This window comes from Sander lucioperca, chromosome 3, assembly GCF_008315115.2.
Source record: "Sander lucioperca isolate FBNREF2018 chromosome 3, SLUC_FBN_1.2, whole genome shotgun sequence".
Classification (NCBI taxonomy): Eukaryota; Metazoa; Chordata; class Actinopteri; order Perciformes; family Percidae; genus Sander; species Sander lucioperca.
Genome location: NC_050175.1, coordinates 36,764,854 through 36,783,788, shown reverse-complemented (window position 1 = coordinate 36,783,788; position 18,935 = coordinate 36,764,854). Strand labels below are relative to the sequence as shown.

At 40.3% G+C, this 18,935-nt stretch overlaps 1 protein-coding gene across 1 annotated transcript; it reads right to left on the bottom strand.

Moving 5' to 3' along the window:
- Nucleotides 1–3,004: 3,004 nt before the first annotated feature.
- ctsd (cathepsin D) lies at nucleotides 3,005–15,162 on the bottom strand. The gene is made up of 9 exons (XM_031323691.2): nucleotides 14,923–15,162; nucleotides 10,978–11,134; nucleotides 8,715–8,838; nucleotides 7,650–7,768; nucleotides 7,356–7,555; nucleotides 5,251–5,373; nucleotides 4,591–4,735; nucleotides 3,803–3,901; nucleotides 3,005–3,563 (listed from the first exon to the last, which is right to left on the bottom strand). Exons 1-9 carry the CDS (start codon nucleotides 14,982–14,984, stop codon nucleotides 3,402–3,404), a joined length of 1,191 nt encoding a protein of 396 aa, XP_031179551.1. The 5' UTR covers nucleotides 14,985–15,162; the 3' UTR covers nucleotides 3,005–3,401.
- Between the last annotated feature and the right edge of the window lie 3,773 nt (nucleotides 15,163–18,935).

Below are 18,935 nucleotides of genomic sequence, written 5' to 3'. Positions count from 1 at the left end.
CTTTCTCACATTTAAACGATCAAACGTTTGACATTCTTGCTTAAAAAAATGACGATCAAAACGTTTGACTCTTTGATTTATCGACTGATCATTGCAGCTCAAGTTGTAATTAATGGTTTTATTAGTTAAATCATTTATTAACGCTTTATAGACCAGTTATGAGTGATTGATCAGAACAACTTTTAGGTTGCCAGGTTTTAAAACACCCTCTATCATGCAACATCCTCTATTCTTAAATTATTGTGTAATAAGTGTGTAGTTATAGGCGTAATTTACAGGGGGGACGGGGTTACAACACCCCCATTAATTAAAACTGGCCAGTGCAACCCCCCAAAAAATTTGAACCATAACTTGATGCAGAAAAGGCACACATTGTTGCAGAAAAATTCACCAGAATGTAGGAAATGAAGTGGTTGATATGCTCAAAATTTAAATTTTCAGATCTCAAAGCCCCCCGCCCCCCCAATGTTGAACCCAAAGTTACTTCCTTGTCTGTAGTTATAAATGCTAATAAGTTGCAATAAATGGATATTAGTGCAGAAAGTCAAACGGTTCATTGGAGTTGTCTACCTACTATTAACGACTTACGTTGATCTGTAAAGCATCAGTAAATAAACTATTTATAGTTTTCAAAACAAAGTAAAGTGCTAAAAAGACAAATAAAAATGGCAGACAAACAGTTAAGTTATAATCACTTAAAGTGCTCATATTATGCTCATTTTCAGGTTCATAATTGTATTTAGAGGTTGTACCAGAATAGGTTTACATGGTTTAATTTTCAGAAAACACCATATATTTGTTGTACTGCACATTGCTGCAGCTCCTCTTTTCACCCTGTGTGTTGAGCTCTCTGTTTTAGCTACAGAGTGAGACCTCTCACTTCTGTTCCATCTTTGTTGGGAGTCGCACATGCTCAGTAACTAGGTAAGGACTACTAGCCAGTCAGAAGCAGAGTATGAGGGCGTGCCCTGACAGTAGCTAGGTAAGGACTACTAGCCAGTCAGAAGCAGAGTATGAGGGCGTGCCCTGACAGTAGCTAGGTGAGCATTATAACGTGTTCCAAAGTGACCACGTTTGTCTCTGAAGTAAAGGCTGGACTACAATAGAGCTGTTTGGAGCAGTTTGTGAACAGTGTTTTCTGTTGGAGATGGTAAGTCCCTTTGGGGTGGACTTTGGGCTTTTTCACTTTGTAAACCTATAACGTGCACAAAAAAAGATATATAACACAATAAAGGAAAGGGAAAAAGCCAAACAGCATAATAGGAGCACTTAAAGTTAAATCAATAACATTAAAGTTAAGAGAATGCCATCATATTTATAAAACATGTTTAACAGATAAGTGAAATTGAGGCCACACATGATTTATTAACCAAGAATAAACCTGTTCTAAAGGATGCCTTATTAGAAAGTTGTAACGATCAGGATTTTTTGCATTCATTTAATTGTTTGTTGTTGATTTTTCAGGTATTTAATTCACTTGACATTTGTTTCTAAATTGAATTTTCAGGACTTTTCATATATAAATTTCTACGACACAAAATGACCATGATAGATTTGATCTGCGTCTCCTGCTCCTGATTTCTGTCCGCAGTGACGCGGCTCGCTGTGGTGCTGCGATTAGGATTTCACTCTCATTCTGTTCAAGCTTTACTAAACTGGATTTTATAGTGAAAAATACACGTGAAGAGAAACGTTTATCTACTGAATACTAAACAGCCAAGAGGACGTTTTTATGTGGACTGTATTTTTATTGAGCATGTTAAGTAAAATAACTTGTTTTGTGGATAAATAGCCTATATGGTTAATGTATAGTTGACTTTTTTGTACATTAAAGTGATTGAGGGAATAATAAAGTTTAAAGGATTTGTTGAGTCTTGGGAGAACGTCTTGCTGGTACATTATTTTTTTCCTGCACACAGTTTCCTACCGTAGGAACTTCTGATATTTAAAAAAAGTAACAGCGGCCCAAAATGGGTTTTCCCCCATAGGCCAACAGGACATCTCAAACAGCAAACAAAGGTCGGTTGTGACCCATTCTATTTTGAATTTATAATCCGTGGACTTCTCACATTTGAAAGACTTCCCTCAAGCCGAGAAACTCGCAGGCGAGGCCAGCGGGAGAAACACTACTGTGCATACTCAGTGGGACGCATATCACGGAAATAAACCCAGAAGTGTAAAAACGTTTTGGCGTATGAGCCAGGCAAACTGAGTAGGTGCCATTTTGGGGTCCAGTATCCAGTTATTAATATACATCCATGACTGAGATCTACCCTATAAGCCTGGTTCTGGGATGAAGATTTTGATTATTTTGGGCATATGCGGAAGATCCGGAAATAGTGTTTACATTAAAGCATCTAAACATGTAGAAACCCCAAATACTTCTGGAAATGAGCATAAGCATACAAATAACAAGGTCACATGAGACACAGCCATCTTCTAACCATATACATACTGGAACTATAGTCTCAGAAGTAACAACGGTGCTTTTCAGGTGTAGAGCTAATCACTCCGCCCAAGTAGCAGAAGTAGCAGTGCTTCACCTTCTGAGAATATAGTTCCCAGTATGTATACGGTTAGAAGATGGCTGTCTCATGTGACCTTGTTATTTGTACACGCTGTGACTATACAAATCACAACATGTAAATAGGAACAAGTTGGCGTTATTTTGTCACTTATTGGGAGCAGTAGGCTAGATGGAGCCGGTTACCTCCAGGATCTGTGCTAAGCTAGGCTAGATGGAGCCGGTTACCTCCAGGATCTGTGCTAAGCTAGGCTAGATGGAGCCGGTTACCTCCAGGATCTGTGCTAAGCTAGGCTAGCGCTGGGGGTGCCAGACAGAGTTACAACACGCACGGAGATGAGAAGGGTATGTATGGACTTATCTAACTCTGGGGGATATGGGGAATAAGACAAAGTCCCAATAAGTCGGCGTGTTCCTTTAAAGCAACTTTTAATGAGATCATCTTCTAAGAGAAGCTACAAACCAGTTGAGACTCGCTGCTCCTTTTAAAAACTTGTTTATTCAGGCCCATCACATCAATATACATCTCAAAGTCAGTAGTGGAGGAACAACTCTCTCCTAAAATGCAAATGAAGTTTCGTTTAAAACAAATCCCTGATTTTAAAAGTAATGATCACGTAAGATGTTTATGAAAGGGCAGTACTGTTACAATCAACTGATTCCTGATCATGTACCCCCGCCACACAAACTTATCAAATCTCCACTCGGTTTCACACACTCTGCTGGAAATCGTACAAAATCTTCAGATCAGTGCATTTAGGCTCTACACAAAATCTATTGCTAAATACGGTTGGATTGCAAAGCAACAGAAAACGTGTGCAGCTCAGATTTTTTTTGTCTCCTAAAACTTGGGATGCTCAGCTCTTGCAGGACGTGCTCACTTGGCCTTGGCAAAGCCCACCCTGTTGTTTTCCCGATCAAAGACGGTGTAGTACGGACCGATGAATACATCTCCCAGAATCCACAGGGGCCCGGCCGGGGCAGGGATGTCCAGACCCATGAAGCCGCTCAGACACATGGTCTTTCCAGCCTGACTCACCTGAATAATTACAAGGAGAAAGACCGAGTCAGAGCTGCTGAAGGGTTATAAAATAAATCTGGGAACGTGTAATCACTCCTCAGACAACAAAGTAGCCTCCTCCCCGCTTTGCCAAGGGAAACAAAAGCTGTACTTGTTTAGTTTTTCTTTTTTAAAAGACGCCACACAGTCCGTGTTGTACCGATGCTGCAGGAGCAGACTCTGTGGCCCCCTGCTGGATAATAAACATCACATCTCACCTTGAGGATGTACTGCTCTCCGGTCAGAGAGTAGGACTGGCCGCCCACGTTGAAGGTGATGACGGGCAGCGATGGGATCTTATCACAGCTCACCATGTACTGAAACACAACCAGAAGCCACTTATTAAATGCACTGCTTATTTGTTAAATTCATTATTTTAACTACAAAACTGACAAGACTGGGAAATAAGCGGCATAAAACTGTGTTTACGTTTGATTTGATTCCACAACAGTAAAGTAAATGTACAGTGAAGCCTGCCCTTACGTAAATTAACTGGAAAATATGATGATGCAACAAAAAAGAAAATTAAAATGAAACCCAAATAACTACTTTAATGTAGCCATTGTAACTTCAACACGCTTATTTATAAACTTTAGGACACGAGTTGATCAGAATTGCTGGTATGCAGCAATTCAAAACTCAAGACTGTTGTGTCTTATAGTTTATTAATCACATAAGACACGAACACAAATAGCCAATATAGTTTATTAAGTTAAGTAATTTCCTAAAACAGCAGGTCCCTGTAGTTTTTAGAGAAAAAAAAAAGTGCATTTGTTGGGGACTTTGTTGTCAGGGGCGGATTAATCCACATTTGTTGCTCTAGTGGGTATTTGTGGCAGCAGGACGGTGTGTGCGGGATTGAGTACATTAAAGAAAATATTGAACATCAGACGTATTCTTTAAAAGCAACAGGATTGCAGTGTGCCTTGTATCTTTAAAAAAAAAAAAAAAAAGAAGAAGGTTTGCTTCTACATCACAGCGGTTGAATGAAGTTTGTGTGTCTCACTTCTCCCTGGATGAGTGGCGTGGCTCCGATGGCCTTCTGCAGGGCCCTGACCTCCACAGAGGGGCCGGTGATCAGAGACGTCCCGGTGTCCACGATGGCCTCGCAGCCGCTCTTACACAGACTCAGCTGGCTGCCCACGGCCATCCTGTTACACACACAAAGCAACACGTGTCAGTATTCAAAGTACCATCACAGCATCACTGTGGCATGGAAGTTGTGCACTAAAGCAAGCATGCAATTTTTTTATTATCTTCTTAACGAGTGATTATTTTTCAATCAGCCAAAAATTTTAAAATGGCAAACCAGTTTCCCAGAGCACATGGTGAAGTCTCCAAAATGCTTGTTTTGTCCAACCAACAGTCAAAAAACTTTAAATATAGTCAAACTACAATTTGAAAAGATGGCCACAGCAAATGTTTGAAGGAAACAAATAATAGACAACAATTCTCACTGTCTTGAAGTCAATTGACTTGGTCAACAAATCGTAACTTAATCTTTAATCTCTTCAAAGCATGGGTTTCCATACTTTTGTTTGTCCCCGTAGAGTTTAAGATACAAATTACGATCATCCCCAAGCAGAGAAACTAGAACTGCACGACTTGAAGAATGATGATAATATAATGATCTGTGTTTGGACTGGAATATTGGAGCACCACTCACCCGTCCATGTGGATCTGCCAGTAGGCCTGTCGGGAGATGTTGACGTAGTTGAAGTCACCGGTGTAGTATTTGGGGTCGGTTCCTCCCAGCAGCAGCTCACCACCGGGCTCGGTGTCCGGGTTCCTGACCACACAGAAGACAGGAACTTCAGGATCAACTTTTAAGGATGGCTTTAAAGTTGTTTCAGCTCTTGCAGTATCAATACATGCAGAGAGTTTGTTTTAGATTTATATATGGTTTTCAAATATGTCCGTTTCTGAAACGTCTGCTACCACAATACATCGGACAGAGTCCACTGGACTCGACCTTTGTCATAGAAAGTATTTCAAGACAAATAAAACCAAAACTAAATCAGTCATCAGTGGTTTTAAGTAAAGAAAATGTTTTGTTATTTGGGTGAACCAGCTTCTTAAGAAGGTATTACGAACAGTTTTATTCAGCAATTTAAGATTCCAAAAAATGTCCATAGTTGCATGTCCATTTAAATTGCAATGGTAGCATCCATTCGGAGTTGTTTTTTTGTTCCATATTTATTCCACAGACCTCTGATATTTCTTTTTCATTTGTTAAACTTTCTTCACCAGCTAGCTGCAGGATTTAATGCTGGCCAGGTACTGTACAGTGGGTTTATTAGCACCTTTTTTTGCTGCCTGCTGCTGCTGCCGATAGTTGAGAGCGCCGAGACGGAAACTGCAGCCTAATGCTATGAGCTAAAAAGGCACTAAAGCGCTCCTCGGAGCTGCAGTGGGGTGATATTTCTCAGTGTCACCTCTTTCAGTCAGTTCATCCACGTAAAAAAAAAAAAAAAAAATATTAGTGCAGCTTTAAATGATAAATCTAATGAATTAAAATTGACAGTTCTAAATAAATATCTATGCATGTCAACAATTTGTTCACTACCCACTCTTAAAGTGCTCATATTATGCTCATTTTCAGGTTCATAATTGTATTTAGAGGTTATATCAGAATAGGTTTACATGGTTTAATTTTGTCCACGTATGAGGGTGTGCCCTGACAGTAGCTAGGTAAGGACTACTAGCCAGTCAGAAGCAGAGTATGAGGGCGTGCCCTGACAGTAGCTAGGTAAGGACTACTAGCCAGTCAGAAGCAGAGTATGAGGGCGTGCCATGCTAGCAGCTAGGTGAGCATTATAACGTGTGTTCCAAAGTGACCACGTTTGTCTCTGAAGTAAAGGCTGGACTACAATAGAGCTGTTTGGAGCAGTTTGTGAACAGTGTTTTCTGTTGGAGATGGTAAGTCCCTTTGGGGTGGACTTTGGGCTTTTTCACTTTGTAAACCTATAACGTGCACAAAAAGATATAGAACACAATAAAGGAAAGGGAAAAAGCCAAAAAGCATAATATGAGCACTTTAAGTTTTTAAATTCATAATTTCAGAAAGTCCCTCATACAGAAATCAAAAAATGATTTTGAGTGTCTATGATAAAGTGCTTTATACATGTTGGTGTAATAATAATACAAGAAATGTTCTCATATGTTCTTTACCGTCTAAATGTTATGACCACGTTTGTGAGAATGATCCATCTGCACATTATCTTTATCTACTTCTGTTATCAGAGGCCCTGCCACACACACACACACACACACACACACACACACACACACACACACACACACACACACACACACACACACACACACACACACACACACACACACACACACACACACACACACACACACACACACACACACACACACACACACACTTTGGAGGGAGACTGTTTCTCCATATGATGGGAGCAACATTTGAGTGTCCTAACCAGATTTTACATACACTGGTCAGTCCTGCCAGTGTGCAGCTGTAAAGGAGTTTCTGTCTTTGGCTTCTACAGCAGCATGTGGAGAATAATGCAGCTTTTAGACTGAATATTTTCTCCCTTTTCTGCTGCAGAAACTTGGCAAAACTTAGGACAGAAGGCCATTCAACACAGCCGAACAGTACAGGACAAAAATGAAACTAGATCACAGAAAAAAAAAATAAAATAAAAAAGGATCACAATGCAAAAAGTGGCGCAAACAGAAAACTATGAAGTGGTGTGATGCACTGGAGGGTGTTTCGGGCCCCCGGTTCTGTTTCCCCACCTGTTTAGGTAGAAGGAGAAGACGTTCTGCTCCACCTTCTTCTGGCTCATGATGTTGTCAAAGACCGGAGCCACCCCGTCTACGGAGATGCGTGGGTAGGCCATGCCGAGAATCCCATCGAACTTAGCTGCGATGAAGGCCACGCCTGGCTGCTTGATGGCTTCTCCGAAAATCTGCTTTTCCACTGATATGTCTCCGATCTAGAAAAACATAAAAAATAAAAAAAAACTTAGTCACGTAAAGCTTCACTGAAACTACAGTTTACTGCGATGCTAACATTCGAGATAATCTTACCGTGCACGTGTCCTGACTGAGGTAGCCCGACAAACTGCCACTTCCATACTGGATGGCGAAGGCAGTGCCGTTCTTAACGTATGAGCTGGACTTGGCAGAATTATATTTGTGGTGAAGCACTGTGAAAAAGGAGAAGGAATGGAAAGATTATATTTAAAGCTTTAACATTTTACCTAGACTATAGTAGGGTCGGGTATCTTTTGGTCCCCCCCCCTCCCAACTCTAAAGGCAGCTACACACCGACCTGACGGCCAACCGTTGGCAGAAAAGGCAGTTGGACTGATCAGTCTCCCCGAGTTGGTCAAAAAAGTGCCTCGTTACACACCAAAGCGGCCTGCGCTAATCTGTATTGTCGCCAAAAAAATTAAAACCGGCAGCTGATTGGACGAACGCGTCACATGGGTCTGGCTGCTGCTTCCGGATTTTGGATTTTTCAACCGGCCATTAATGGCGACTCATTCAGAATACGATCTCATATTGTACTAAAATAGTTCACCGAAACGTGTTTCTGAAAACATTTTAAGAGAGAAATAGGCCGTGCAGTTGCTGAATCTGTCTTCATTTCAGATCAACAAAGATCAGTTTAAAAGATGTCAGATTTTGAGAGACTCTAGTCACGCTCATTCCGCTCGCCATTTCCGGGTGAGTCCCGACTGCCCTGTCTCTGACTGAGCATGTCAGGTTGGCCAAAATGAAGGACGACAGCTCCTCCGACGGACGACGGCACGGAACACACAACCAGACTCGAGTCACTGACCTTGCCAGACTGTCCAACGGCCGATTATCGGCTCCGTGTGTAGCTGCCTTTAGATCAGCTAGTCTCCTCTGAGTCTTTAGCTGCAGACTGTTGTATGTCTCATGTCTCGGTGTTTAAATCCCTTCCAGTGAAATACAGACAACAGCAGACCGCTTAGCTGTCAGCAAACTGTGTTTAAGCCAGCTACAAGCTAACGTTGCCTGCTGCCAAGAGTAATGTTATCTATCGTCTTGTGCAGAAATGCTTCTGTTGCATTTTGGACAAACAGGAGAGAGACAGAGACAGACAGACAGAGAGAGAGAACTTACAGCATGCGATGTCTAAGAGGGAGCAGTGAACGGAGGGCACCCACAGGTTGGAGGACCCGGTGTCAAACACCACAGTGAAGATCTGAGGCGGTGTACCCAGGCCAATCTCACCGTAATACTGGGCCTGGACAAACAAAAACAAAAAAAAACATAACCATGTTCATGTTTATTACAACCGCCTGTATCTTAAAAGCTTGCAGAACTTTACCCAAAAGATCCTGAGCTTTAAAATCCCAACAGTAAACAAATCTGAGAGAGAACACAGGCTTCTGGAGCTGGTCTTATGTTTTTCAGATTATAAATATCCTTTAAAGCAGAAAGCGGGTCAACAGCAGAGAAACTGAGCAGGTCTAATGATTAAAACAACAACAACAACAACAACAACAACAAAGCAAAGCTGCTGATTAGGCCTGACAGCTGTTGGTGTCAGCGAATGTTTTCGAAAGACTCAGGTCAAATAGTTAGAGTCATGTCAATAAATCACTTCTAGTTTCACAGTTACAGTGTGACACAACAAATGATTACTCCACAAATTTAGGAGCTGACGCAAACTTCCGTTTCATGTGACTGCGAGATTTGTCAAGTCACCCAGGCCCTCAAAGTACTTCCTTTTTCAGAGCAACATGTGATAGCCGCTTGATTTAATCTGTGTTTGGGATTGGTTGGTTGAATCTAGCAGTTTAGATTATTTGTCCAGATTTTGAGGCATCAGTCTTTGATATTTCTTCCTTTAACCCAATACTATGACAGTGAAGTGATTTTTTTTTTTTCTAATTTTGTTTTTTAAAAACAACTGTGGGTATTTTTCAGGAAAAAGTTTAACTTGTCAGTGCTCTCTGGGTGACATACAATATTAACGGAGACACCGTTTCTCAATAACCCAAAAAAAAAAAAAAAAAAACTTTTGCCATTTCTGTTCTGCAGACTTACAGCCATTTTCCACCAGGTGCGTCTGTGCTGCGTTCCGTCCTCCGCCGCGCCATACCACAAAGGGAGCGACTCAGAAGAGGAGCCTCTTGTTGCCAGACTCGCAGATTTTATCGTCTCCACAAGTACTTTACAGAACAATCCCGTGTTTATTAAGCTAGTATCTACCTTCCACTCCAAGCACTCCTGTAATTAAACTCCACGCCTTCTCTTTTCTGGTGTTGTCCTGATAAAAACAATCTGCGATGTCGTATTATGTTTTTCCACCTCCAACATAAATCTCTCCTCGTCTGTGGTGTTGTAAAGGAGACATAAACGATAGTGGGGGGTGCGTTTTGGTAAACTGACTGGATTCTCTCGCTGTTTCACTTCCTGCCCGGCTGTCTGAACGCCCCGCGGCTCGCGTGAAAATAGACTTGAATGGCCGAGATTGCTCGCGGCGCCTCCGGAACGCAGCGCAGACGCGCCTGGTGGAAAATACCGGTTATTGGCCAACAGAAATGCTGTTATTGACGAGTGGGAATCACCAGAGGCCTCACAATATGATTTCATCACGATACGATATTATTGCAATTTTAAACATATTGCAATATTCTGCCATATATTGCAATTTATTACCTTTTTTTCCAACTTCAAATTTTTCCCAATTTCAAATTATGTCATCAAAAGGGAAACTTGTCAACATCTTGTTTTATCTTAAAAGATACATTCCTCTGTTTGTTCATCTAACTTCAATTGTATAGCTGCAAAATGGGATTGCAAGCAGACAAACTGACCAACACACACATGATAAAAGAATCGATACTTGGCGTCTGTGTATAGATACAGTATTGCCACGGAAAATATCGCGATACTATGCTGTATCGATGTTTTTCACTCTTCTCATCTTACAATCTTAAAAGGCTGACTGATTTCAAGGTGATTGCCTAATACGTTAAGTAAAAATGAGAGCAAAAAAACTTTCTGTCAGCTGACGAGGATCAAGAGGCTTACAGATCAACAGTGAGTCAGCCGTCACGCGGTAAACGTTCCCTCTTCTGTCACTCTCAGCTCATCACCTAAAAGCTGATATTAGTCTACAACAGAATGAATCAGCCTTTCTAAAAAAGAAAAGAAAAAAAGCTGTGTTCACAGAGGATTTTCTGGTCTTGATAGGCAAAGTCTAATTTACCATTCAGCTTAGAGGATTTACAGAAGCGGGCCGAGGCGGTCACAACACAACAGGGCCTTTGTTGTGGCTCTCCCCTAGCTTGGCTTTTGAGCTTCGGAGCAATGCATTAGGGGAAAGGGAAGCCTTAAGAGTCCACAGTTCAGTGGTTTGGAGAGTGATGCTTACGTCAAGGTAGTTCTTCAGGGTTTCTGGAGTGGGTCCATTACTGGAGGGGAAGCCAAAGTTGTACTTAAGGGAGTGCCTGTGGGCCAGAAGCTCCTCGGCTCTTCTCCCCGAGTCTGTCAGCTCACGTCTGATGGAACGGAATTTCTTTAAGGGAATTCTGAACGATGAGAAACAGGAAAAACTGTTAATTTACAGGCTCTGAATATTTGTTTTGGGGAGGGGGTTGAAAAATATAACCAAGCACAAAGTAGGGCTACTCGGTTATGGAAATAAAAATCACAATTATTTTGGTCACTATTGAAATCCCAATTATTTAACATGATTACTCATTGATTTTTGGAAAGATGTTGCATTTACTGAACTTAAAAAACAACAGTGAAAACACCCTTAACTGTGAAATAGCCCTTAATACCTTTTGAATTCCCCTTAAAATATATTCCAAATGTTTGAATAGTATTAAACACAAAATTGGGACACTTTCACAATCTTTTGAAAACAAAACAAGTGATAAAATACAAAAAACATTGTATGACAAATGTGTCATTCAGAACACAAGACAAAATTACTTGCCAACTGCAATGTGCAAAATTGTTTCCCAATTACCTTGTTTTTGTGATCATTAGAAGCCGAAATCGCGATCAATTTTCAATTAATTGCACAGCTCTAGTACAAATGCAGTACAAATTAAGTTTGATTATCAGGCTACTTCATTTATGAAATACACAGACGCCACTGGCGGCCTTGCAGATAAGATTTCACCCACATATTTCCTCCTTATCTGCACAAAGACATTGTGTGTGTTGCAACATATTGCAAGTCAAATGCATACTGCAGCAATGCCTGTGACCACAACATGTCCACATTAAGTCAACATGTTCCACTCAGTGGCCATAGGTACACCAAGCTAAAACTAATCCAGTCTAATACAACAGTAGAAATCCTCCCTTGATGAAGATTTAAATGTTCAGTTTGTGTTGAAAGAGACAGATGTTCCTATTATCAGTAAGGGTAGGCTAAAGAAACATCTGTTTGAAGCAATAGTGTTCCAACAGCAACACAAATGATTGTACAGTTGCATCAACACGTCTCATTATAACCTTCATTAAAAAGCCTGTATGTTCCCGGTATGTTCATTTATATTGTTAAAGCTTTACTGGCTAAATTACCACGGTACATATCCAGTTTACACACATTTCTCCAGTAGCTATAACACTAGATCAGATACAAGTCTACTCATGATCGCAATAGAGCTGGGAAAAATCTGCCTTTTTACTCCCACGCCCCGCAAGCTTGGAATGAGCTGCAGGGCATACTTAACTAGAAATCTTCAACCTCTCGGTAGGTTTGAGTCATTTATTTACAGAACAATGTTATTGCTTGTAACAGGTGCCATTATAAGCCAGGATTCTTCGGTTTTGGTAGGTTCTGTTTTGTGATGTTATCAGTCTTCCTCGTATAAAAAAAACTTTATTTTGCTGCCCATCTTTACCAGGACTCCCTGGCAGAAGAAACATTGTATCTCAATGGGACCTTTCTGCTTAAACAAAGGATAAATGAACAGAAAATAAATAGGGAGGATTTATTGTACATATTGTGGGGGTTTCTGACACAACTTCAGCTACTTTCAAGGTGCATGGAGAGGGGAACACTTGTAGCATATAGAACAACTTTCTTGTAAGGCCGACGCATTTCGGCTTGCGGCCTTCATCAGGTTAAACTGGACTCTTGTATTGCACTGCATTAGCTTTACCTACCTGCCTAATAAACTCAATCTATATCCCAACTCAATTTTAATGAGTTCATGAAGAGTCAACTAACTGCATTCAGCTTCGTCATCCCCCCCCCGAAGAAATTTGATATTAAAACTATGAGCAATCCTTCTGTTAAAGCTATAGTGCATAGTTTCTGTCTAATTACAATACAAGAGAAACTTATTAGATAGACGCTGATATACTTGTACTTCTATTTCAGGGAATGTTATAGAGATGAGCCAATACCGATATCAGTATCCAGTGGCTCCGATACTGCCTAAAACGCTGGTATCGGGAAGTACTGGAGTTTATGCACCGATCCAATACCACGTAATAAAGCCCTAAAGAAAATCTACGTTAAAGTAGTTTATTCATGTTTTTTTTTTCGTTATAACTGACTGTTAAACTGCGTAATAAAAGAGTTCTGTGGCGTTCATTGTTTGTGTTTGTTCATGTTTCATAAAGAGTTTAACCTGAGCCAGACTGACAACAAAGATAGAAATCATATCACATCCATACAGGGATAGTAGTATACAGCTGTTATACATCATATCATCATACAGAGATAGTAGTATACAGCTGTTATACATCATATCATCATACAGAGATAGTAGTATACAGCTGTTATACATCATATCACATCCATACAGAGATATTAGTATACAGCTGTTATACATCATATCATCATACAGAGATAGTAGTATACAGCTGTTATACATCATATCATCATACAGAGATAGTAGTATACAGCTGTTATACATCATATCATCATACAGAGATAGTAGTATACAGCTGTTATACATCATATCATCATACAGAGATAGTAGTATACAGCTGTTATACATCATATCATCCATACAGGGATAGTAGTATACAGCTGTTATACATCATATCATCATACAGGGATAGTAGTATACAGCTGTTATACATCATATCATCATACAGAGATAGTAGTATACAGCTGTTATACATCATATCACATCCATACAGAGATATTAGTATACAGCTGTTATACATCATATCACATCCATACAGAGATAGTAGTATACAGCTGTTATACATCATATCACATCCATACAGAGATAGTAGTATACAGCTGTTATACATCATATCATCCATACAGGGATAGTAGTATACAGCTGTTATACATCATATCATCATACAGGGATAGTAGTATACAGCTGTTAAAACATAATAAAATATATGACACACTGGTATCTGATCAGTACTCTGTATCGGCTGATACGCAGGTTCAGGGTATCAGAATCTGTATCGGGAAGCAAAAAATGGTATCGGGCCATCGCTAGTATGTTATACTACTACATTTCAGAGGCAAATGTACTTTTGACTCCTTTACATTTATTTCAATATAAGTAGCCTATTAGTTACTTCTTGGATTAATACTTTACTTACAAAACACATGGACCAGTTTTATAAAATATAATGCATTGTTAGATTGAGTACATGTTGTTGCCAATATTTCACACTTTTGCTTAGTAGAATTTTTAATGCAGAATTTACTTGTGGAGTATTTTAATACTACTTTTACTTAAGTAAATGAGCTGAATACTTCCTCCACTGCTTGGTTCTTCTCCTTCTGGAAACCAGACTCGTAGGTCTGTGGCATTTTTAATCTTTGCTATCTTATTTATTATTTCTAGTATATTTTCTTGTTTGTTTCTGTATGTGTGTGAGTGAGTATGAGCTTGTAACTTGCTGCTTGTAACAGAGTAATTTCCCAATTTGGGATTAATAAAATCAATCAATCAATCAATCTTACCATTATATCACAAAAAGGTGCCAAATCATAAATATACACACACTGAAATGTAAGATGCACCCCCAGTAAGATGAATTGGTATGAGCCTACAGAGAAGTGCTGGGATCACAGGATCAGCTGTCCTCGCTGGAACAGACGATTACAAAGAAACAGAGAAGATAGAGCCAGAAGGCTAGCTAGCGTTAGCTCTATGAATACATATATAGAGCTAAAGTCGCTGTTAGCTAACACACTCCTCCTCTAGCTTACGTGACTTTGTAGATATTGCAGGTTTAAAATGTGCAACTAGACCGTCTTCCGTTACAAAGTGTTAGGTAACATTGTGTAACGTGCAGGCTAGCTAGCATTAGTTCACATAAATGGTGTTTACTTCGCTTATAAAACAACACTTGTATTAATACTTAATATTCTTACCGGACCAGCGCGTCGTTGGTCAGGGCTAACGCCGCGAACACAAACAGGAGTAAAACCTTCATTGTTAACAGTCGGAGGAGAGTCACAACAATGACGGAGCAGTTTACAGGTTCTGGTTCAGACTGTTGTCGACAAACTGCTGCAGACTTTTATCAGCTGATTGGAGGCTCACGTGAGGCCCACTCCTTTACAATCACGTCACTTCCGGTGGTTGTTGACCTGACCGTTAACTCTCTGTGTGCAAGCAGCTTTTACATTTAATAGCTACACTGGGTATTTATTGCATTGCAGATATCCTTAATTCAGTTATTCCTAGTTATAAAGAACATTTCAGATATCCACAGTGGCATTATTGAAAAAAATATATATAGATAACTTTATATATAGATAAAGATATCCACAATATGTGTGTGGGTATTGTTAGAAATAGAAAAACACACAACGTGATCGTTTGATTTCTGAGGAGGAAGGAGAAAGCTAGGGTCCAATTGAAAGTTAAACAAAAAGATTTAGTAAACAACATGGTGAAAACGACATGACAAAAACAAATGTTACACTGCCAGCAGTGGACTGCAAGCATGCTTCCTTGTGGGGTCACAATTTTGCAGTTTAAAGAATACAAAACAATACATCAATAAAACACTGCCAGCAGTGGACTGCCAAACATGCCTCCCCTTCGGGAGACACATTCAAACAGTCCTTAACCATTGTGAAGTTTCCAAATTTATCCTAAGGAGCTGAGGGTGGTTCCTCAAATTAAATCCCTCCGTTATTGGTTAGATGTCTTCAAAGGAAAAGGTGTTCCTAATCCATGTGTCTTGTGGCCACACCCGGCCACAGGATCTTACCAAGTCAGTGTCAATTGTTTCCAAACTACAGGAATACTCATTCTTTGTCTGGCCCAACAGGGGATGGCTCTCAAAGTTGATTAAACAATAGGTCTTCCAGAGCTTCTACCTTTATGCTAAATAACAGACGTGACTTATTCAATTCTTTAGAAGCTAGGGTTGGGGTGAGGCAGTCGAATGCTGATTAGGCTTAATCAGCATTGAAACAATCATTTTCAGCTCAGTTTCAGTGTCACTCACTCTCACAGCAGTTTACATTAAATAAGTTACATTTTTGACCTAAAAGTATATTGCTCTAAAACATCACCAATGTTTTAACCTTTTTTTTTTTAACTTCAACAGTATCTGCAATTGCATTGTTTCTAGTCATAACTCTAGGCCTAATTGTAGATATTTGAAATTGCATATTTACTAGTCACAATGGCAATTTTGGTAATCCGTAATTACATTTGTAGCTTCAAGTCAAAATGTATTCTAGATATTCAAAATGACATTAAGTACATATAATCAAATGTTTATGTTTACAAGAGCCAGGAATCAAATTCCCTGAATGTGTTCACACTTACTTGCTCGTTAAAACTAATTCTGATTATGACAGTATGGATATCTGGAATGGTTTTCCATTTTGGACATCTGAAATCAAAATTATGAATAGTAACCATAGTAACAAATGGATTGTAGATAGCCTGATATCTGAAATTGAAGTTGTTCCTGTAAGAATTATATGTCAGATATCCAGAATGTTTATTGTAGATAGGAAGAATTACTTTGTAGATATCTAAAATGTTCTTTATGACTAGGAAGAATTGAATTACGGATATCTGCAAAAAAATATCAAGTCAGTACAATCAAAGTTAAAGTTATCTTGAATTTCTTTTAAGAATGTTATTGTCTTCTTCTTATGCCTGACACCCCTTGGGGGGTATAGGCCGTCGACAAAGGACCTCCAGAAAACTCGGTCGCTGGCTTCTCTTCCCCTGGGGGTTCCACATAATGTTCTTCATGGTGGAAAGAAGGGTTGTCGGTCTCGAGGCTTCCAGGAGCTCCTGGCTTTCACCACTCAACGTCATAGGTCTTTGAGAGTTGAAGAGCCTTTCTCTCCCAGGTCAAAGTTCTCTCTTTGTTCCCTTGTCGTCGTTTCTGTAACATCTTGTTTTTTCCGGGTTGGGGTTGTTAGGCCCACGCCCAACCCCCAACCTGGAGGGCCAGTTTGCTAAAAGATGTAATCCTTGACCAGTCTTCCAAAGCATTTCATCACCACAGAGATTAGCCACTGGGCATCATCATGTGTTTTGTGTGCAAAAATCTTAGTTTGTAAAAAGTAGGCCTAGAGTGCATGTAGCCTATTTAATTACATATTCCATCACTGGTGCTTTCCCAAATATATTTTTCATCTAATTTATAATTTTTCTGCCTAGAACGTCTTCCACCAGGTGAAATGTTCGGTGGAGAAGTTACGTTTTTTTTTTTTTACAACTGCTTACACACATCTTCAAAAGTATGTCTCCTTTTTTCCGTTACATTCAAGCCATTGTCAAATGAGGTGCTACAAAGCTAATTAAGACTATCAGCTACACACAACTCTCTCTGTATTTCTCAGTATGGCTATGTTTAGAAGATTGTGGCGTCCGGTGACTTTTGCACACAGAAACTCGAGTAAAGAAAATTATCTCTTCTGAAGAGTCCATCATGTTTTTATAAACCTCCGTGTCCTCCTTGGTTACTAGCAACTGTGTGTTGCAGATGTTTTGATGTATTCACAATGTACTCTGCAGTTTATTGTGTTAATTAGATCATGTCGGTCACTTAGCATACAGGAGGAAGCTCTTTGTCAGACGGCAGGAAGAAACCTTTTGTCTATCTGTCTTGGAGCCAAACCCCTAGATTAGATCTAGATTAGAACAAAACAATGTTTATTCCTGTAGCTTGAAAAAAATTGACACCCACATGGTAGGATCTTGTGATCGAAAGTAACCTTAAAACATGGATTTGGAAATAACGCCTTCTTTTGGGCGACGACGGACCAATAGAGAAAGTTTTCATCCAAGGAACCACCCACAACTGTCACTACACCACAACTTGTCATTTCGTTATTAAATCTTTTTGTTAAAAACTCAAGAAAAACGCAACATGGGTGAGTGAGTCATCACAGAAGGCTTGTATCATGTGGACGCGCCGACATTGTTGTCATTACTTAGAATTCCTTATGGGGGCGGCAGAAACTACGCACTATAGCTTTAAGCAGTGATTGGTTAGTGATCAGTTAAAAAATGAGTGTTTGCACATGTGAGGAGTGGGTGTGTGACCTCAGGTGAATAAGTGTAGTATTTTGATTGGTTGTGTTTGGAAAAGGAAAGCAAGTCACACAGATGTTTGTGTCTTAGGTAGAGACGTGTGTGAAGTGTTTTGAAAATAGCGTCTTAAGCAATTGAAAACTGAGTGAAGGGCTGAGAAATAGCTTATGGTTTTGGAGATTTAGTGTGTAGTTTGGTTCTTTGAGTGAGAGGTTTCAAAAACGTGTAAGGGCCCTGACACACCAACCAGACGGGCCGACCGTCGGCAGAAAAGCCAGTCGGACTGATCAGTCGGGTCCCGAGGTCCAAAAAGTGTCTCAGAACACACTGAGGAGACGCCGACTTGAGCGTACGCTCTGCGCGTGCGCGAAACGTAATACGTCTCCATAGCAGCAGGCGGCGCTGCTCTGTATTGTTTCCATTAACAGTCTGATTATTTCCCAGAAAATGAAAACCGGCAGCTGATTGGACGAACGCGTCCCGTGGTTCTTTTTTCTCCAGAAATTCACAGCCAGACTGTCATGGCGGCTCGTTCAGAATACGATCTCATGTTGTACTAAAATAGTTCACCGAAACGTGTTTCTGAAAACATTTTAAGAGAGAAATAGGCCGTGCAGTTTCTGAATCTGTCTTCATTTCAGATTGACAAAGGTCAGTTTAAAAGATTTTCGTCAGATTTTGAGCGGCTCATCCGCTCCCCATTTCCGGGTGAGTCCCGACTGCCCTGTCTCTGACTGAACATGTCGGGTCGGCCCAAATGAAGGCCGACGGCTCCTCGGACGGCCGACGGCACGGGACACACTGAACAGACTCGAGTCACGGACCTCGCCAGACGGCCCGACGCCCGATTATCGGGCTGGTGTGTCTTCTC

What these genes read in the sequence shown, in the direction of transcription:
- ctsd (XM_031323691.2), bottom strand. Translation starts at nt 14,984, where the DNA reads ATGAAGGTTTTACTCCTGTTTGTGTTCGCGGCGTTAGCCCTGACCAAC. An exon ending in TTCTCCTTCTACCTAAACAG is followed by an intron (nt 5,374 to 7,355) that starts GTGGGGAAACAG and finishes CTGTGTGGTCAG; the next exon opens with GAACCCGGACACCGAGCCCG. An exon ending in TGGCAGATCCACATGGACGG is followed by an intron (nt 4,736 to 5,250) that starts GTGAGTGGTGCT and finishes TGTGTGTAACAG; the next exon opens with GATGGCCGTGGGCAGCCAGC.